General features: G+C 45.5%; 1 protein-coding gene across 1 annotated transcript in view; it reads right to left on the minus strand.

The window, feature by feature from the left end:
• The window catches only part of KCNT2 (potassium sodium-activated channel subfamily T member 2), a 136099-nt gene extending 120198 nt beyond the window's left edge, over window positions 1–15901 (minus strand). Inside the window, exon 1 of the mRNA XM_079763649.1 lies at window positions 15712–15901. Coding sequence (XP_079619775.1) covers window positions 15712–15806 — 95 coding nt within the window. The 5' untranslated portion in view covers window positions 15807–15901. The remainder of the gene's footprint in view (window positions 1–15711) is intronic.
• Between the last annotated feature and the right edge of the window lie 6762 nt (window positions 15902–22663).

Here is a 22663-nt window from a genome sequence, read left to right on the forward strand (position 1 = left end):
AAAGAAATATGTTTTTATTGATTTCAGAGAGGAAGGGAGAGGGAGAAGAGAGAGGGAGAAACATCAATGATGAGAGAGAATCATGGATCGGCTGCCTCCTGCACGCCCGACACCGGGGATGGAGCCCGCAACCCGGGCCTGTGCCCTGACCAGGAATTGAACCGTGACCTCCTGGTTCATAGGTCGATGCTCAACCACTGAGCCACGCCGGCCGGGCTCTATTCCCCTTTCTATTTAGTTATCATGGGGACCTCTGTTTCCCTCAGGTAGGAGCTTCTGTTTTCTGAACCAAAAGCTGGGGGACAGGATAAATGTGGGGGGAGGAGGGAGAATCATGCTAGGAATGAGAGGAACTTCTGACAGTAAATTCAGGTAGACCTCATGGAAAATCCCAACTTGGCATGGGAAGATTCTGTTCCTAGTAGATATTCCCCCCCCCCCCCAAATGCAAGAAATTCTTCACGCTCTTGGAGTTGTGATTCATGATCTCCGATTATTATTTTTGTTTTTGCAGAAGCTGTACCCGATCAGCGCTGTTAGGTCGCGGGGCATGTTCTCACAGCGCTGTCCCTGGGGGGTCATGGAGAGGGGGAGCAGGCTCAGCCTGGTCTCGGGGGGAGGAGAGGAAAGCTCAGAGGTTCCCTGTTCTTGCCTCTCCCCTGCCGTCTGCTTGGAGATTGATGGGGATGAACTCAGATGCTGCCATACCCTCTGAGCTCATGCCATCTATCTTCACGCCATAACTCCTGTTGAATCCTTTGGACCAGACCTTAACACGGATGCGCTGGGCAGTAAAAGCTGTTTCGTTGCGGTTTGAGAAACACAACATAAATTTCACATTTAGAATTGTGTACAGACTAGAACTCGAGGCAATAGGAGAGGCGGTGTGTGGCAGGTAGACGGGGGCTTGTGAGGGTGTTGAAGAGGGGGGGGCGTTTAAAATGGAAGGGGCCCAGCCTGCATAGCTCAGTGGTTGAGCTTCAACCTATGAACCAGGAGGTCAGGGTTCCATTGGCGGTCAGGGCCTATGCCGGGCTTGTGGGCTCGATCCCCAGTAGGGGGCGTGCAGGAGGCAGCTGATCAATAATTCTCTCTCATCACTGACGTTTCTCTCTCTTTCTCCCTCTCCCTTCTTCTCCGAAATCAAGAAAAACATATGTGTATTTTTTAAATACCTTTCAGAATTCTGAAGAAAAGTAATGTCTAATTATGTTTGTGTGGCAAAATGTGAGAGGCTGCACATTTTGACAGAGAATGCTCTGTAACCTTTCATCTCTCTGCTGTCACCAACATGTCTCAGATCTGGCAAATATGTTCCAAAAAGAACTCTCTCCCTGTGCATTGATGTCATAGGAGAGTGAGTGACTGGTGTTTATTTCTAATCGGAAAACAACATGATATAGTGAGACCTCAGAAATGTCTTCAGTAGCAGGAACCTCACCACCTTTCCACTGCTGGGGAATTCTCTGCACAGCTCTCCCAGACATGAGATAATGTGCCATAAAAATCATACCCGCCCAACAGAACCCAAGGGTTAAACCAATTAAAATCGACCTCAAGTTAACAGTGAACCAGGGAGTCCATAAAGTGAGGCTAGCATTTCTGATTTATAATATTTAAATTTGCCTTTACTGGTATGGGGGGTTTTCTTTCTTTTCTCCTTTTTCTCTTTCTTGTCTTTTTTTTTTCTTCCTTTTTTCTTGTCTACAGCTTTTGTAGAAAAATGGGAGGGTTAATATTTCTACAACCAGTACACCAAGCCAAATAATGTGTAACTTACCAGAATCTCAAATGTCTTTGGGGACCTGGTCAATGATTTTCCAGGGAAAACAGAACCAAAAACAAATAGTTCACTGTGAACTGAGAGTCAGAAGACAAAAATGCTGAATTAATAAGCGCACAATTCATTTCTTATACTTTTTCCTAAAAAAAAAAAATTCTGAAGGCGTTCTATCTACTTCTCACTTGAGATAATTAAGATGTGTTTTCCTTTAGAAGTGAGACTTACTTTTACTTATTCTGTGATAATAGAGGAAAAACTGCCATATCCACACCGAACCAAACCTGCCAGCTTTTGAAATGTTTCAGAGCGGACAGGTCATTGAGTTACACACAGGTTTGTATAGTGTTATGAAAAGATGACAACACATTATTATTCTTCCGAAAGCCAGTAATTTCTGGAGAAACGCATTTATTTGAAACACAAATGAGGTACACATAAGCAAAGGCCATCCCTAAATAAAAAATAAGTAGGTAAACAGGAGTTGCTTTTACTTAGGGAAAACACATTGGCTGACTCTTCTCCTTAAGTCAATCCCACCTGCATTTATAGCCTTGTAAGAAAACCTCAAGGTCAAGTGTCATTTCAACCATTCTTTTTTGTGTAGCATCTACTTACTGTTAATATAGGTCAGAGTAATTAAGCAGAACGTTGTTTTTGTTATTTGATATTATAAAATACATGCATACATATATTAAAGCAGACAGTAAAGAAAATATGCCAAAGAACATTCCCCATGTGGTTAAAAACTACCTGAGTACAATGTATTTTATGCCTGAAGAGTAATTCATCTCATGAATATTCATACTGCATACGTGAGTCACCACTCCTCCAGTTTTGAATATTTAGGTTGTTTCCAGTGATGCTGGTGTAAATGAACAGTGGCGAGTAAGTACCTTCCCGTGCACATTTCTTAAAGAGTATTTCCGAGTGGATTCCCGGAAGTGGGTTGTTCACTTGTTCAGAGTCTGAGCACTTCAAGGTTCTTGATAAACATTGCCAAATCGTTTTTGCAGAGTTGTGCAAATTTACATTCCCACCATCCGTGTACGAAAGTTCCTGTTTTTCTCTATCCTCTTTCCTGTTCAATTATCAAAAGCACTGCTAACCATGGCATCTCCTTCCAATGTGCTTGTCTCCATTTGTTGGTGATTAATATTTATTTGGATTTCATCTTTCCTGGATTGTTTTAATTTTTTTCTTAATTCTTTGCAAAATATCCTCTGAAACATTTTACAATGCAGCAATGAATCCATTGCTGTATGTTTCAAATGTGTTACCTGCCTTTTGATTCGTATGTGTGAATGTGTGTGTGTGTGTGTGTGTGTGTGTGTACACATGGGACACTTTACGTCCAATTTATTCTTTTTCTTAAAATGTTTTGCTAGTCTTTTTTTTTTTTTTAATCTTAGGAAGCTTTCCTACATTCAGATGTTTGATTGATATTCAACCACATCCTCTTGTACTTTTTGACTAATTTAATTTTTTCATGTTCTTCTTTTTCCATCCATCCCTGTAAATACATCAGTCAGGTGCTTACTGTGCATCAAGATAACACAATTTAAACTTGGCATAAAGCAAGCCTGAGCGAATTCTGTGCTCCTGTCGCTTAAAATTGAGTGCAAGAGACACTATTAATGAAAGGAAGTGGGGAAATGACCTCGTGTTACAGCAATGTGCTGTGAATTCCAGAAAAAGAAATAAAAATAAAGTCAAAACAATGTAGCTGCGAATGTGTGAGAACAGATCAGGGAGGGACACAGAGCTGGAGAGAGGGGGATGGGGACCAGCAGGCACCAGGAGCCTCCTCAGATGCCTGGTCTTTCTCCAAAGATGGAAAGCATTCACATGTTGCCTGTCCCCTAAGGACAAAGACAAATGAAAAACAAGAGCCTTCATTCTCCCTGTTCAAATAAGGAAAGTCCTTTCTCTGCCCCTCCCCCCCCCTGCCTTTCCTTCCAGTGGTTACTGTAGGAAGTTCTTGGTTGTAAGTGCGTTCTTCCTTAGAAATGCTATAAATCCTTTGCAGAAGCAGATAAGCCCTCTGTGGGCTGGGAGCCACCTCTTTGCAATAGAAACATCAAAGAGATTGCTCCCCCAGGCTTAGCTGCTGCAACCGGACAGCAGCCAAGCCAGGGCTCCACGTTGCAAAACCCCTTCCAGTCATCAAGGCCTGAGGAGTCTGTTTTTCCCTGTAGCAAAGCCAGTTAGTCAGTTAGTTCACGCCAGTTCGTTTACCGAGTGCCAGGCGAAGTCGGGAGGCACTGCGTGTGACATGACAAAGGGTGCAGTCCCGTGTGAGGGCTAGTCATGGCTTATCTTGAGGACACGTATGGAATGGGTCGTATCTGCTGGGCTGGATTCGAGGGGGGTGGGATGTCTATTTCCCCACTCTCCCCGTGCGCTGCCTGTGATGCTGTGAGAAATGCTCACCTGTCCGAATTCAAATCACAGACTCGGAGACAGCACTACGGTGAAAACGAGGCTTTTAATATGTTCTCGAGAGCAGGTGTCTGAGGGCAGACACACATGGAGCAGGGGCCTCAGGCTATCTGCCCAGTCCCTCCTCCGGGTCCTCATTGGCTGAGTACTATGCGGTCACCTGTCTCCTCATCCGCCGCCTTGGCCTTGCTGTCTCCCATTGGGCCATGTAAAAAATTGGGTTGAGGCCTTTTCCAGTTGCCTCCGCCTCCCCCTGTCTAGTTGAGGCAGGCGTCTCAGGGGTTTCCACCATGATGCTGGCCCACCTCCACAGTCCTTTGTTCTTACATCCTCTTCCCTCCTCCCTGCATTCCGCTCACCCTGGGGAAACTCAGTAACTGCTTCCATTAAAAGTCAACTATGCGCCCTAACCGGTTTGGCTCAGTGGATAGAGCGTCGGCCTGCGGACTGAAAGGTCCCAGGTTCGATTCCGGTCAAGGGCATGTACCTTGGTTGCGGGCACATCCCCAGTGGGAGGTGTGCAGGAGGCAGCTGATCGATGTTTCTAACTCACTATCCCTTCCCCTTCCTCTCTGTAAGAAATCAATAAAATATATTAATAAAAAAAAAAAAGTCGACTACGCTGGAGATGGATCACAGAGGCCTGGCTCCTACAATGCGCATCGCATTTTATCACTTTGTGCCAATAAATTTTAAAAGTGTGCCCCTCCCCCTCATTGAGATCTCAATGAACACGCACTGAGCCAAGTAAAACAGAAATACGCAGGCACTGAAGGAAGAGAGAATGTGGGTCAGGAGGTCACTAAAGGTCCCTCAGTGCCGAGAGGAGTGGGACCCCTCTCTCCAGGTCACATGTCATCGGGGTCAGATGGTGGAGCAATTGTTCGGTCTGATCAAATAACTGAAACAACCGCCCCTCCCCTGGGAACTGACCTTTAGACCACTTTACAACCAACATTGCCTTCCGCTCAGACCACATCCCACTTGCCAAGACCACATCCCACTTTGCTACGGCCATTATCCTCCCCTCCAGACCCGCCCGGAGAATTGGCCTCCCAGAACACTCCCGCCTAGAGTCCTTGAAAATCTCTGGCCCCCTTCCCTGGGGGCTGGCGCCACTGGGGGGCTCAGCCCATCTGGTTTTCCAGATGACCTAATACCGTGGTCGGCAAACTGCGGCTCGCGAGCCACATGCGGCTCTTTGGCCCCTGGAGTGTGGCTCTTCCACAAAATACCACGGCCGGGGCGAGTCTATGTTGAAGAAGTGGCGTTAGAAGAAGTTTAAGTTTAAAAAATGGGGCTCTCCAAAGAAATTTCAGTCGTTGTCCTGTTGATATTTGGCTCTGTGGACTGATGAGTTTGCCGACCACTGACCTAATACATTCATAATCCCTTACCACTTTGGCCTCCTGTGTTCCTCCTTCGGCGACCCTAACCGAAATGAGCTTCCAGACAGGGAAAATAACGTAGCAAAGGATGGAGTCTGCTGAGTAGAGCACTTTGGGTGATTTCAGAGGACATTTGGTATGGGAATTGGTGGTCTTCGGATGTTAAGTTGCAGAGCTTAGACTGCGTCCGATGGGCCCCAGAGAAGACAGGGAGAGTTGTCTCAATGAGCAATGAATGACATGACCAACGCAACCTTTATGAATGGAGGAAGCCAACCGTGTGCAAGAAACCAAATGGGATGGGGCAGAAAAGTGACCCACTTTCAAGGCCAGATGGGCAGCCCTCCAAAGGTGGGCTGTGGTGGGAGGGCGGATGGGAAAGGGGGACACCTTGTGAAATCAACGTGGGAGCTTACCTGTAGTTTCGGCATGAACAAACCAACTGTGGTTACAGTGACCTCATGCTTAGTGCCGACTGGCAAATAGCTACCTCAAGGACACCTCCTTAGAGATAGGAGGGAAATGGCATATCATTGCCGTAGCTAAATGTGGCGGCGAATGCCTCCTACAGGCATTAACTTAATATGGGGACCCGCTGTGAGAAAAGTATAGGAGGGACAAAAATAGATGACGAGAGGTAGCACTTTGTTCTGTTGCCAGGTATTTTAAAATGCGAGATAAAAATAATGCTTCTCGGAAAACTTTTAGGAGTAAATTCTCGTCCGTATACCCAATGGGGTATAAATGCAAGGAGCCTCAGGGGGGCCTGATGGAGGTGATGGCAGGATAAGATAAAAGAACACCGGTAAGCAGGAGGGGGAAGTCCATTTGAGCCACCAGAGCGGGCTTGGTCTTTTCAAAACTGTGAAAAATCTGAGTATTGGTGTTTATTTTCCACCAGGGGTACAAAGGATACCCGACCAAATCTTACCTCATGCAAGAGGTAGACAAGAGGCCAGCCAGTGTTGCTCAGTGGTTGAGTGCCGACCTATGAACCAGGAGGTCACGGTTCGATGGTTCGATTCCTGGTTAGTGCACATGCCCGGGTTGCGGGCTCAGTCCCTAGTGTGGGGTGTGCAGGAGGCAGCCAATCCATGATTCTCTCTCATCATGGATGTTTCTATCTCTCTCTTCCTTTACCTTCCCTCTCTGAAACCAATGAAAATATATTTTAAAAAATAATAAAAGAGGTAGAAAATAATAGCTTATCCTTCATAGAGATTTGATCCATTGCATTTAACTTAAAGAATGACCTTAAAAGTCTTCATTAAAAAAAAAGACACTTATGACTAATTTTAAGTTTTAAGAATAAAGCCAACAAGACGCAACAAAAAAGAAAGAATTGAGAGATACACTTAAATTTCTATGAAAGTATAGAGTATACCTAAACATATTGGGGTGTGGGTGTGTGTGTGTGAGTATGTGTGTGTGTATTTAATCACTTAGTGGCTTACTTACATCTGAAACCAACTGTACTTTTTGTGGTGGGAAAGGGCAGAAAAAGTGCTTTTTATTTTATTAAAGTCTAGCCCTACATAATTGCATAATTATCTTTTTTTTTTTAAAGAAGTTACTGAGGGACGGTTTTGATTGCTGATTAGACCTGGTGAAAATTATCTTAACTTAAATTGATGAGTCACTCTGAAGAACTCAAAGTCAGATTGAAGATTTGATACATGATATTCATGTTTTCTTCTAGTTGTTTATCTTTCAAAGTGTTTGGAACACTAAATAATTGATGACTAAAAGAAGGAAGATGAGAGGGAGTGAGGGAGAAGCATCCGAATGCAGTACCTCAGAAGACTGGCTGAAATATTGATAAGACTCAGTAATTATAGCTAATAATCTGCCGTGCTTAGTGGAGGAAATGTGAAATCTTGATTCACCCAGGAGGCATTTATTTTGTTTCCTGCTTGCTTCTTTAAAAAATGTTTTCTTTGGAGATGATTTTAAATGCACAGGAAGGGCAAAGAAATGTGTGGACACTTCCTGTGCCCCCTTCACCCAGCCTCCCCCAAAGTTAATATTGGGCATAGCTCTAGTGCAACGCTAAAACCAGGGAAACTGAAATCGGTGCAGTCCAAAGAGTTTGAGTCTTCTGGTCCATGACCATAACAACTGTTTCTTGACTCTACTATTTCCAAACTGCCTTTTTCATCGAACATCAACACTTTTACAGAACAACGGCACCAAGGGGAACGGTCACGTCTGAGCATTACAGAATTAAGAGGGTCAACCCTAAACCTGCGGTGTTTTCTATTATTTTCCTCAATTGAGTATTTGGACAAGCTTATTCGGGTCCAAACAACTTCCTTTATGTGCAAATCTGGTAACCGATTGGGTATTGCTTCACCTTCTTACACTGCTATTGGGAGAACCAGCATCCAATTGCCTTTTCTCTTGTGAAACGTACATTTTCAGTAAGACAAATAGAAACAACATAGAGCCAGGAAAAACAGTTTAGACAGCTACTAAAATTAAAATTGGGGGTGGGGGTGGGGCGGATTTTAAAGCCCTAAGTGGTATAATTTGTAGTTCGTTCCACTGTATCTTACCATCACAAACTATATATTCTTCATGAGTTTTCTTGATATCTGAGCTACAGTGTTTAATAGTGTTCATAAGAGAACAAAAGGCTTGCCTCCTGTAAATATTGAAAGAATTATTTACCTTGGAGCTTAACTCTCCAAGGCGCTATCACCATAAAACTGTTAAAATAGACTCAGGGCTTATGAAACAAAAAAAAAGAACAATAAAATTGTCTGCTAACAAGTACTACTTTTCTCCAAGCTACTTGATGATGCTAAGTGAAATAAATCAGACAGAGAAAGACAAACACTGCATGATTTCACGTACTTATGGAATCGGAAAAAAACGACAAAACAAACTAATAAACAAAATAGGACAGAAGTAGACCCATAGATGCAGAGACCAAAATGATGGTTGCCAGAGAGGAGCAGGGTGAGGGAGGGCGGGGTGAGTGGAAAAACAAACAAATAAAAGCCACTCGATGAAATATAGGGCACAGTCTACCTGTGCACCAATTCTGATGAGACTCTGAGCACTGGTATATCATATATTTAAAATGTATTTTCAAAAACGAGTTTTCTACATCGTCACAGAAAGTCAAGTAGCACAAGGATGACTTCTGAAGACTTGAGTCGATGGCCTAAAATTTCTAACATACTACTCATACAATAACAACAAAAAACAACCAGCATTTAATTAACAGTAGTTTTTTTCCCCCAGAACTGAGCTAAAGACTGGTCAACAGAACAGTAACAGGAATACACACGTTTTAGAACAAGATGCCTTCTTCTGTTCAAAGACTTGGCACATGGGTAGAAAACGTTCATTGACCCATTTCACATAGTTATTATTCCTGGAGAAAATCATTCTATTGAGACTTAACACTGCAAAATTAGACACACTCTACACTGCTCCTCATTAAGAAAAAAATTACAGGATCTAAGACAAAAAAAAAAGAATTCCTTCTGTTTGTCCCATTCTATAAGTGCTGCCACCACCCCCTGGCTGACCGTGAGCTGGGGTGGGTCTTGGGCAAGCCTTCCAGGCGCCCCTTGCCCCAGGCCCTTCGGAGTATCAAGCCTAAGGATGGCTCCATTGAGCAGCTCTCTGTGTGAACTTCAGAATCCACTCCAACCCTCAGGGCCTGGTCACAGCTTGAATGATAGGCTGAGGCACCTGCTTGGTCATTTCCAAAGGAAACGCCTTGTGACTCTTAAACAAGACGCGGGAAAGGCATGTTCAAGTCCAATGAGTTCAACTGCCAAACCTGGGCTTAGAATGAACTTTAAAAAAAAATAAAACTACTTTGCCATCACTCCTTCCTGGTACTTGGCCAGCTTACCCCTCACCCTGGTTCCTAGGAGAAGGCGGGGTATTTCCATTCTGACAGACCGGAGGTAGCAGGCTGTCTACTGTTGAACCACACATCTGGGCCCATGGTTCGTACCTGGTTATTTGCAATATGTGGGCAGTCTCTGAGTCTCCCCACAGGGCGTTAAATGAGGCTGAACTGTGCTAATCCGCTCTTATCCCTGTTCACACGGTGATTTACAAGATGGCCTACGTGTGCCCTGGTGATAACAATTCATCGTTATAATTCTGTGCAAAGCCCAGGGCTGGGGAGCCACACACAGGGAGCCCTTTATTTCTCACATTCACTGTTCCGTGGCTTTCTGTACAACGTCCATTTCTTGCCCAAATGTACATGCTGTGAAAATCGGAAGCAATGCAGCTGGGAATTCAAGGAATGCACACATCGTGGGAGATGATTTTTCTCTGGAAACCATGGGCATAATTGCTGGAGGGTTGAGGGCACTTGATAGCACAGTTCCAAAGACTGGCCCCGTTAAGATTCCAAGCACGAGAAGGGTCAAAGGTCAAAGATTTGGGGACTTGCTGGCAAGCCACTGTCCCCTAAAGACCAGCCACGCTTGACAGGCTGTATTTTTTTCTGTTTTTCTGCAATGCTTCTATTTTGTAAAAAAAAAAAAAAAAGATTCAAGTAAATATGATCGGTTCTATACAATGTTGTGGAAAAATCTTACTGTCCTCTTTTCTCCCTCTCCCTTCCTCCCTCTGAAAATCAATAAAACCATATTTTTTAATAAATGTCACATACCGTATGTAGAAAATGAAATTACAGCACTCCAACCTACCCTTACTTAGACTTATTATGTGTTAGAGGTACTCTGAAAAGTAAAAGGTACAGTATTCGCAAAAGAGCTATCCCTAACCCATCGCTCCACTCAGAAGGTGGATACGTGAGCGTGATTAAATGGAATCCAACCTTAAAAACAAACTCTTGGGTCATCTGAAAAGCTATATTTCAGCTTCATGTATGAGAACCAGTCTAAAGGAATGAGTCATAGATACTTTTATATAAAATACTACAATTTGAATTCTTGAGAACTATTAAAAATAATAACTATTAATGCCTTTTTCTGTTTTATGTATTACATATGCTTCGTTGTTTTTCATCTTTAAAATGGTAGGCAAGTTTTTGTTGCCTCATTTGTGATTTTCTTTAATATAATAGTGCTAAGAAACGCAGCTTGTCTGGATTCTCTCTCACACGATAAGTGCTTAAATCTTTTTTTATAGATGTTGCACATGAATGGTTGATTCCACTATATAATTAAACAGTAAAAAGTACACGTCATTCTCTACTGACCTGAACTTTAAAAACTTGGAATAAGTATTTTACATTAAATAGCTACTTTTCAAAATAAGATATAAGTTAACAAGGGTCATAAAATTAGTAAATTATATAAATGTGTCATCTACCAATCCAAAACTTATTCCTCCAACTTGATGCTCCCAATTTAATTTTATAATATTTAAAATTACACATACTCCAAAAGCTATCTAAGCATGCCCCCCCCATTTTATAAATACCTCTTAAGCCATTAATTGATTGCATCGTACTCTTTGTTCAGATCCCTTTATGTTTTCCCAGTTACTACAAAGCATTAGGTTGCATTATTCTAAATGCCACCTATAAAATATGAAAGATATATTTTAAATTAATGGACTTGAAGCATCTGAGCAGATCTTTGAGAACTAAAATGGTGTTAATTAAATAAATGTCCCACTTCTGCATGACTACAGCTGGGAACTGTCCATTAACAGTAATTTATCCTCCGTGGTGATAATTTATCCACAACAAGTGCATTGTGTTCCAAACTTTAAAATGACTAAGTCATGATGAAGCATGAGAAAGGCTTGTTCTAACTGTCTGAAGGCATTTAGAACCTGACAATTACCAATCTCTACCTTCAGGAGAACATTCTAAACCTCTATGGGTCTATGAATCTTAGAAATATTCAAACAGAAAACATGAGGCACCGTGGACAACTGGAGTTCAGTCTCATTGGATGTTTTTTAAAGATAGTTTATTCGTTTTGAGAGAGAGAGAGAGAGAGAGAGAGAGAGAGAGAGACAGAGAAACATCAATGGGAGAGCACACCATCGATCAGCGGCCTCCTGCATGCCCCCTACCAAGGATTGAGCCCGCAACCCGGACACGTGCCCTTGACCGGAACCGAGCTGGCAACCTCCTGGTGCCTAGCATGGCGCCCAACCACGTGAGCCACACCAGCCCGGGCTCCTTGGATTTTTAATACAACAATTCTTCATATTACAGAATGTCTTCCACATAAAAGCAGTTCCATTCAGTCTCTAGTCATATTAGCTCCATTATAGAGTAACTTTGCAGAGCCCAAGTCTTCTAAATATTAGCTTCCAAATATACGGATCACTCGGGTCCATCCCTAATATAATTTCAAGCAAACACTGATCATCCTATTTACAAATAGTGCAAGATCGCTAAACAGTCTTAACCATGGAGATTTCGCAAGGCCTTCATCCTAACGTACGTAAGCCATAATGCCCATGTCCTGGGGGAGAAAGTCGCCCTGAATTATCTGCGTGACCACCTCCTCAGCAAGCCCTGTGTCACATGCTTCCTTCTGACTTACTAAGGCCTGAGATGGAGCCTGCATTCCGATATCAGCTGCAGGCACGCACGGCCATTCGGGAAATGCTATTCGAAGCACTTGAATTAGATTTGTGTGTTTTACTCAGGATGCCAAAGAAATGAGCGTGCACCGTGTATACATCAGCCCTCCGGAAGGCATAAGCACTGCCGTCACGTAGCACCTCTCCAATTTCTTCCATGGCCCCCAGGACGCATGTCCCCCGTGTGCTAAATGACCCGCTCCGCTGTGTCTCTCCCCGTTTCCTTGTCCTGCTCACAAACGGGTATGAGGATACACATGAAGAAGAGGGAATCAGGAACTGTGTCAGAGTGGTGCTGCTATATACATGGCACATACATTACACATGCATTCTATATGTTTTGTAAAATATATTTTTATTGATTTCAAAAAGGAAGGGTGAGGGAGAGAGAGAGAGAGAAACATCCATGATGAAAGAGACTCATTGATTGACTGCCTCCTGCATGCCCCCTACTGGGGATCGAGCCCGCAACCTGGGCATGTGCCCTTGACCGGGATTGAACCCAGGACCCTTCAGTCCGCAGGCCGACGTTCTATCCACTGAGCCATACGGGCTAGGGCTGCATTCTATATTTCATCTAGAAGACAGATCTGTTATATATGCATTATGTATTCAGCCATGCCCGCTTAGCCCAGGATAGACAATCCAAGGAGCACGTCGCTAAGCGATTTTGTTGTTGTGTGACCATCACAGCGTGCAGTTACACACACCAAGATGGTCTAACCCACTACACACCTCGGCTGTAAGGTGAAGTATACTGCTCCTGGGCTACAAGACTGTAGAACATGTCATTGTCCAAAACACAAGATTAAATCTGGCACAAGAGAAATCGATGCCATCAAGGGACATAGTACGCGTGAGATATATGAGGCTGTCGCTGATATAACACTGCAGGTTGTGATTTTAAGTAGAAAAAGAACACACTAAAACAATGATAAAAAGTACAGTGTAGTAAATGCATAAATCCGTAACTTGGTCATTTATAACCGCGATCAAGTCTTAGGGACTGTCCCTAATAGTAGCTGCTGGACTTTCATATAACTAGTAGCGCCCTGGGTCTGTCTATACCAACATCACAGCCAACATGGGAGTCATGCATTGAGCTAGGACATTTTGGTGGCTACGTCACTAGATGATAGGAATTTCTCAGCTCCATTATGATCTCATGAGACCACTGCTGTATATGCGGTTTGCAGTTGACTAAAAAGTTATTATTCAACATGTGACTATACACATACATTTCACATGTACATTACATGTGTGTTTCTCTACCCAAAGTTGGTACAATATAAATTTAACTATTCATCCAAGGTTAGTTCGCCAAGAACCTATGGTGTGGAGTGCACACTCTCTCTATCCTCAGGAGCCCACAATGCTCTCTATCTGTTTTTGGTGTGTTTTTTTAATATATTTTTATTGATTTCAGAGAGGAAGGGAGAGGGAGAGAGAGAGAAACATCAATGATGCGAGAGAATCATTGATTGGCTGCCTCCTGCATGACCCACACTGGGGATCAAGCCCACAACCCGGGCATGTGCCCTGACCAGGAATCCAACCATGACCTCCTCCTGGTTCAGAGGTCAACCCTCAACCACTGAGCCATGCCAGCCAGGCCCACAATATTCTCTCTTTGATGACACATCCTCACATATCAGTCATAGGCCTCACCCATTTTCATATGCCAGTCAACCATGCCCCACTAAGACTCAACTGAAAATGCTTCAAATGAAGAGCAAGGTAGAAAGGTTCCCCTTTCCCGTCATCTCTTCCCCCATCATTTTTAGGATGTGACTCTGGAAAGGAGAAGATGTCGATTCCCAGTCAGGGCACATGCCGAGGTTGTGGGCTCCATCCCCAGTAGGGGGTGTGCAAGAGGCAGCCGGTCCATGATTCTCTCTCATCATTGATGTTTCTCTCTCTCTCCCCCTCTTCCTTCCTCTCTGAAGTCAATAAAACTATTATTTTTAAAAGAGCCAACAGTGCTACCACCACCAAGTCCCAAAGATGCCCTCTATCTGTGTTCAGCCCATCTCGCACTTGCTACCCAGAAGAGGGGATTTCTATTCTACCTGATGATCTGAGGTCCTAATGTAACAACCACAGACTCAATCACTATGGCCACTCCTGCACTTACAGCCATTTAACTAGGCTAACAACATCGATCTCAGTGTCAACTAGCATTGCAAATGTGTTTACATATCCCTTCCTTTATCTTCTCCATTCAACCAGAACGCCTTCCTCTCCAAGCCTACTGGCAAATTGGTATTCATCCTTTGAATTTTCAGCCAGCATATATGTTTTTGCATAAAAAGATTGCATTGAATCAGTATCCTCTGCAAAACACCCATGTCCCTTTAAATTACTCATCGGAGACCCTTGATGCACAAGATAAAGCCCTCCCTGGTGTAGGCACAGGAACGACAATGGGAGCTGAGATGATGGAGGAAAAGGAAGGAAGGGACCGCCCAGGGGTGAACGGAGGGATTTTTCAATCAGACCAATACCGGATCTTCTATGTAATTAAAAGACCGCACCAAGAACAAAGTGAACTTCAAGGGAACATTCCCGTGGCATTGAGAGCCTGGTTAGCATATCATCCCAAAACAAGGCAACGTGGCATGTGCTCCGTGAAGTGACTATTCCAGGAAAGGCTACATTCAGCGAAACATAAAATGTGTTGTGTGTTTTTGTGTGTGTTTTTTTAAGTAGTGAGACAGAGCTACTAGCCGGAGGAATTTCAGAAGTTTAGGCAAAGCAGGGATGCCCTGGACGATCACATGAGCAATATTTTGCTAAGAATAAATATTCTAGTTTGGGGGACCGGTTTTCATTTGGTGGCCTGTACGCTTTCTTTTTAGGTTAAAAAAAATACACGAATGGTGAAAAGATCAGATTGTGCTCTCCACAATGAACAGATCGGGTCATTCTCTACACACACCATCATGACTCTGACCAATGATGGTCACTGTTGCCTGTTCAAAGGGAGTCCCCCTCCATGCCAAAGGCTGTCATTATCCCCAACCACCTGTTACATGTTTAAACCTGTCCACCTGTAACTCCAACGCATAAAACACCCAGGGGCAGGGGGACACCCCCTTAAGACATCACTGATGAGGGGGCACTCCCCTAAGTTTCTGCTCTGCTTTTAGAGTCCACCTGAACCCGTCTTCCGACTTGATCACCAACGCCTCAGGGGACAAAAACGGGGGCGGGGGGATCCTTTGGCACGGATACTGCGTGCCATTTGGATGTTTTGTACCTCTGATCCCAGCCTCACACATCCCCTAGGCAAACACACATGGACAAGAAGAAGCATCAGATCAATGCAATAAGCCCGGTGCAGGGATGGGGAGTGAACAGGGAAGGAGTCCCTTGTCTGTAGCCACGTCTCCATGGAGTCAAAATGGAGAGAGAGACAGACCAGGGTCGGTCCCTTTCCCCGTTCCCCCATCCCTGGCTTCCTTTGCATCCCCCCGCCCCCGCACCTCCCCGTAGGCTCCCCACCTGTCTGGGCTTCCGCTGTATTTAGGGAAGGACCCTGCCCACGTCACTCACCTGTCGTCGTTCTGCCATCCTTGGTCCCCAAGCAGCAAATCGCGAAACCGGTACCTGGGAGGCAGAGGGGGCACCTCGCTCTCCAAATCGACCATCCTTCCTGCAGGAGTGGGGCGCGCAGAGGCAGGAGGAGCGGAGGGAGACAGGAAGGGGAGGGGGCGGGGCAGAGGGAGGGGGCACCCGGGAGGCGGTGGCCAGGGGGCTGGGGGGCTGGGGTGGGGGGGAGAGGGGCGGCAGGGGGAAGGGGCCTGGAGGTGGGGGGGAGGGTCCGCTTGGAGCCGGAAGCCCAGGCTGCGGGGGGCTGGCTCCCCTCCGCCCCGGTGTGATGGGGATGATGCAAACCCAGCCCCGGAGCCCAAGTCTGGCTCCGACCAGAATCTCCGCTGCCAGGGAACCGCCCCCGGGCTCAGCGCCGCCTCTGGTCCCCAGGACTGGGGGGGGGAGGCGGGCAGGCAAAAGTAACTTGGCCGGGAGAGCGCGCGGGGCGCCCGGGGAGAGGGCGCGCGCGGTAGGCGCGCGTGAGGCGCGGGGCTGGAGCGCCTCCCCAAAAGGCGGCAGGTGCCCCGGGCGCCCCCGACTCCGACACCCGGACCCCAGGGATGTCCCCGCACCTGCCCCGCCAGGCTGCGCTGGGAGCCCAGCCAATGAGACGCCCCCTCATTTGCATAACCCGGTGACGGCGCGGAGGTGCCCGGGATGGCCAATGGGGCGCGTTCAATCCACCGCGGAGTCCCGGGCTGCAGACCCCCCTCTCGGGGATGCCGGGGTGTCCCGGGGTCTCCCAGCCCCTGGGCGCTGCACCCCATCAGCAGCGGGGTGGGCGGCTGCAGAAGGCACACGGTCCTGCGGGGGAATCCCCGCGCCAGCCCAGGAATCTCCCCTGTATTTTTTCTCACCATCTGCAAGGAAGGGAGGTGTTTCCCTGATGCAGGAAAAGAAGGGAGGGACTCTTTTTTTTTTAAATTTAATGTTTATTTTCTGTATTGATTAAGGCATTACATATGTGCCCTTATCCCCCCAATGCTCTCCTCCACCCCCCCCCCCACCCCTCGCTCATGCCCTCACCACCACCCCCCTCCCCATGTCTGTGTCCATTGGTTATATGCATGCATACAAGTCCTTTGGTTGATCTCTCCCCTTCCCCCCTTCCTCCCCTACCTTCCCTCTGAGGTTTGAGCATCTGATCGATGCTTCTCTGTCTCTGGATCTGTTTTTGTTCATCGGTGTATGTTGTTCATTATAACCCACAAATGAGTGAGATCTTGTGATATTTATCTTTCTCCGACTGCCTTATTGCGCTCAGCATCATGCTCTCCAGGAACTCCTACCGTGTGCAACAGCACGGATGTACCAGGGAGGGACTCTTCGGGCCCCTGAAGGGGGGACATTTGGGGGATGGCTGGGCGGCGAGCTCAGGGAAGGTAACCTTGAGATCAATATGCTGGTCAGTTTCTGTTGCTGCTGTTCCCGGCCCTGTGGGCCCACAGGTGGCCAGGCCCCAGCCCTGGGGATGCTCCCGCGAGTGGTCCACGCGGTCAGAGGAGGGCGTGAACCCGAGGGTGCACAGTTGGTTTTCCACTCTCAACGCCTGCGCGCCTGGGAAAAGCGCTATATGCACAAGCCCGGGTTCCATTTGCGCCCAAAACTGACTCGATCAGGGTCCAAGGATGGACGCTGAGTGCATCTGCATCTGAGGGCACGGGGAGTCTTTAGGCGCCTCCAGGGCATCGCTCATGCTTTAGAGGGCTCCTCCTTGCTCAGAGGAACCGCTTGTCCAAGGAGGGATAGGGTATGAGACTCCGCAATCAGACAGATTTGGGAATACCTGAGATACCCTCATTCATGGGGGTTAGGAGGGGGTCAAGGAAGACCATGGAAATGAGCAAAGCCTCTGTTCGTTGGCACCCCATTTCAGGGAAGGCAAGAAAGCGATGAGCAGGCAGAAGAGTAGGAGGAGTGGCAACGTGATTGGAAAAAAATTCTTGGCCCTAGCTGGTGTGGCTCAGTGGATAGAGCATTGGCTTCCGGACCAAAGGGTCCCAGGTTCCATTCCGGTCAAGGGCACCTACCTTGGTTGCAGGCTCCTCCCCAGCCCAACGCAACTAACGGATGTGTTTCCCTCACATCGATGTTTCTCTCTGTCTTTCCCTCTCTCTTCCACTTTCTCAGAGAATCAATAGAAAAATATCCTCCAGTGAGGATGAACCCCCCCAAAAAATTTTGCGCTGGGAAATTAATACTTTTTGGGGATCACGTTGCCAAATGCGAAAGTTCTATCACCACGTCGTCAGTTTGTGGGGAGGAAAAGGGACAGGATATCAGGTTTCTATATCAGATCTCCTCATGGGCTGTTAAGATGGTTCTGTGAACTTTACCCTTGAAATGTCCCGGGTTAATATTTATTTTTTACTTATATTATTATTGTCTGCTTTTATACGTTTGGCATAAATCTGAAATATTTGTGGATCGATAACCGAAGCAAGGCACTACAAGTATTAGCTTTGAGAGTTAGGCGCTGAGACGCTGGAGGTGAGAGGGTAAGGATCCATCACATTTTATTTTGATTGCACCCTTATTTTTCACTTTTGTGACAGGGTGGGTGTTTTTTTTTCTCAAATATTTTTATTTATTTCAGAGAGGAAGGGGAAGGGAGAGAGCGATAGAAACATCCATGATGAGAGAGAATCATGGATCGGCTGCCTCCTGCACGCCCCACACTGGGGATCGAGCCTGCAACCCAGGCACGTGCCCTGACCTCCTGGTTGATAGGTTGACGCTAAACCACTGAGCCAGTCTTAAGTATTGGTCTTCCAAGTGTCCAGATAACAGTTACAAAGACAAAAAAAAAAAAAAAGAAGAAGAAGAAACCAGTAAAAGCCTGCTCAGCCAGTAGGATACAGATTGTACAAAGTACCTGGATGTGCTAGGCCAAGGGGAGCCTAGTGCATTGATGGTACACTGGTTTTTGTGGCCTTAACATTGTCCAGGTGGAACCTGGCTGGCGTGGCTCAGTGGTTGAGCATTGACCCAGGAACCAAGAGGTCCCCTGTTCGATTCCTGGTCAGGCCACATGCCCGGATTGCGGGCTAGATCCCCAGTGTGGGGCATGCAGGAGGCAGCCGATCCATGATGTTTCTCTCTCATCATTGATGTTTCTATCTCTCTCTCCCTCTCCCTTCCTCTCTCTGTAAAAATCATTTTAAAAAATGTTTTTAATAGTCCAAGTGGAAAATGTTATACTCCTAAATTTAAAAAAAATTTGTATTATAAATTAATATTTAATTAAAAGAATAGTGTAACATAAGGAATACTATCCTGCCATTGTTAAAATCTGGCAATTTGGGGCATTGAAGCAAATTTGTAATTGGAAGATATTTTTGCTCACCTGTATATATTTTTCAATTTTCTGGAGGCAGACGTTTTAATTTGGTCACTCATTTTGGCTTTTCCTTCTCCTGCCGTATCTTTCTACACTACAGTATACTTTCATGCCCTTTCTTTTCCGTGTCATGTCATGCCACTTCCCGCTGTTAAAATACATCTCCCTCCTTCTCGCCTTTTCCCTTGGCTTCCTTTTTTCTCTGCGCCCTTTTGCCCTCACATTTCACAGACGCTCTTTCTCGCTGTGTGTGTGAAAGCTTTCATTCTACTATAGCACCAGGAGCCGTTTTTAGAAACAATTTCAACTCGGTTCTATAGGTTACAATTCACACCTTCACACGTCCCCTTATCAACATCCATCCACAGAAAGGCGGGAAGAGAAGGTAACAAAGCCTGCCCTATATTCCACGCGTGTCCCGCTGCATGAGCAGAATCAGTGTCGTTTCATCCACACTGAAAAGGGGACACGGTGAGAAGAAGTGGACAAGGAGAGTATCGCATTCAATTCACAGACCCCCCCCCCCCCCCCCCGAGAAGCGCAGGGAAGTGGCACAGGGGGAGGGGGCAGGTGGAGGCGGGTGCGGACACTCTTCTATTCCGTAGTGGACACAAGTGCCAACATGGCCAGTGCTTTTTGTCATTTGAAAACGAACGCCCGTCTGAGGTGTGAAATGTGGGCACACGCCTCACAGTGGACCCCTGTCAGGAGGCAGGCAGCCAGCGTTCTGACAGCAGTCAAGTCCTCTATCCTATTCCTCCTGCTTCTGCCCCCTTCTCCTGGCTCCCTCCAAATGCGCATCTGAGCATCCTGCCCAAGGATGCATATCTCTCCATGTATCTGCTTCTGACTCTTGGCTTCGGCTGAATTTTTGGAGGGAGAACAGAGAGCCGGAGGGAGAATTCTTGAGTGCCAACTGTGATTCAATCACTAGGAAGCACATTCTGTTCCAATAACCCAGGAATCGCCCCCACATTATTCTTTTAGGTACAAAACACATATATCTGGGAGGAAAGTCGCCAGCAGGCTTGGGGACTCCGGTTCTCTCTCGGATCTTCCCATTCCTAGGTGCCTAGTGTCCCCAGCCCTGCTCGTGGGTGGCTTAGAGGAGGCATCCCTCTGCCCTGACCCTTGTCATCGTCAAGCCTGCCAGCAAGGACCTCTTTTTCTCTTTCACAGTCATTGTCAATTAGCAGATGAGCAACAACAGTCTAGTGAGTGAATGAGAAGCTTCGTGTGTGGATGGATTGTCACTCTTCAGACATAAAGACTTACAAATTTTGTCACTCTTCAAACATAAAGACTTACAAACGTTCACATAGTCATAGTGCCGTGTGAGGAACTACTATGAGCCAGATGTTATGTTAGGAGATTTACAGTAATTTTGTAAATATATTTTATAGATTCATCAGAAAGCTAAAGTTAATGCTCAGTAGCCGTTTCGGTAGGAATGATATGGAAGTCCAATCTTCCTGATTGTTATGCGTGTCCCAAGGCTATAAGCTAACAGTTTTCATCACAAATAGCAAGTTGGTATAAACACAGCGCATAACAACAAGTGAAGAAAATTGGAAGAATCTCACGCGGTTTTCATACATAATTGTGTTGTAGACATTGAGGTCCCTGGTGTATATGAATACATAACATTTCTGAAGTTCATCTATTTTCTTTATAGTGTGATGTAAATATTAATTATGCCTAGATATACCGAATTTGTATTTTTATTTCTTTCCAGGTAGCTCACCACTTCAAGGTATTAAATGGTACCTCTGTGTCCATTTCTTTCTTGATTTCTGCAGCTTGAATATATAAATTATTTAAAATTTGAGTGTTGACTCTATTTCTCTAGTATCTTCTTCTTAATACAAACATGCCTTTGCTGTTTAGCAACTAATGAGTTTAATTATGCTTTTCAAGTTTCACACAACTGGTTGAACAGCTTTGATTACTTTCTAAGAGATAAACCACAGTATGTACCCTCAGAGGAACTGAAACAAATAAATGTCCTAAAGTTAAAAAAGGGGAGTGGAGGGAGGGAATCTGGCTGCTAGGTAATTCTTCTAAACTCCCATGAAAATAATAAATATGGATGATCAGAAAAATATTTTAAAGATTCCCCAGGTAGAAGCCAGATCATGGAGGCAATTAAAGCAAACGTCTTGAATTACACTCACATGTGAAGCAGAAAAAGAAATATGCACCATATTGAGTTCAGATTCACCGAGCTGAGCATGTGCCACCGAGCTAAATGAGTAGTGCAATTTTTACACTGGCTCCGTGCACACTTTACTAATTTGGCCACTAATTAAGGAGGTGGCAAAAGGCAATCTGGAAAGAGGGTAGTCCACCCCCTCCTACTCAAATATCAGTACAAGATATATTGAAATGCTGATGAGTTCGCCCAGGTGCTGTGTATGATATTTAAGGATAGAAGGACTAGCGTTTTTGACAAGGCATTCACCCAGATTTAGGACACAGAAATAAAAAGCAACTCTAATTTGTCCTCTGCGTGTCTGTTTCCTCTCTCTCTGCCGACAAGCCCACGCGCTCACTTGCATCTGAGAGAGTCGTCAAGTGGCTCAGTGTGGGACAGAAAGGCTGAATGCCATTAGATGATAATGACCTGACAGCTAAAAAGTGAATTTTTCCACTAATTTCAAGACCCATGAATAAATGATCTTCCTAGGCCTTAACTACCAAATTCTCTAAGGCCATGATTTCTCTATGACTTATCTGTTTTGCTCAAGCAACCCTTCAAAAATAATTTAGCCAGAGTTTAATTCACTAGGACACAGTTCAGATGGGACCGAGACCGTGACTAGAATAAATCAAATAACTTTGTGTTTTAATCCCCCACCCATTGTTCCTTCTTTTCCATTTCCCTGTCCTGCTACAATCTCTCGCTGAAGATCAGCTCCCTGATAAATCCAATCCCAGACGATGGGCTAATTCTAAGTTTCTAGGTGGAACTCAATGCCTTAGAAAAAGAAAACTAGGAGCCACGTCATTTATTCTAGAACAGCAATTTTCAACCAGTGGGCCCCGAGAGTTTGTAAAGCATGCGATAATACCTGACTATGTAGTCAGGGCACTGACCTCTCTTCCCTTAGATTGTCAAATAAAAAAAAATAAAAAAATGACAACAGCCAACACAATAGCCGTCCAGTGTGAATAAATCAAAATTCTACCCTTTTTTTTGTCTGCCTGGTCATCTGATCCAAGTGGGATCAAACACTATGGACAATGAGAAAGAAGAATCTTTTATATATGGATGTTGGGAGCAAGACAGTTTCTTTTTTAACTTTTTATTGATTGATTTGAGAGAGGGAGGACGGGGAAGAAGGGAGGAAGGAAGGAGAGAGAAAAAGAGAGACATTGATTTGTCATTCCCCTTATTTATGCATTCATCGGTTGATTCTTGGATGTGCCCTGACCGGGGACCGAGGACCGAACCTGCAACTGAGCTCCCCGCCCAGGGCTCCGAAAGGCCCTTGCTGCTGGGGTTCCTGACAAGGAGCTGTGTGTGTCCTCCTGGCGAAGGACTTGGCCCACATTGTGCAGGTACAGGAGCCG

Source organism: Cnephaeus nilssonii (assembly GCF_951640355.1).
Source record: "Cnephaeus nilssonii genome assembly, chromosome: 23".
In the NCBI taxonomy this organism is placed as follows: Eukaryota; Metazoa; Chordata; class Mammalia; order Chiroptera; family Vespertilionidae; genus Cnephaeus; species Cnephaeus nilssonii.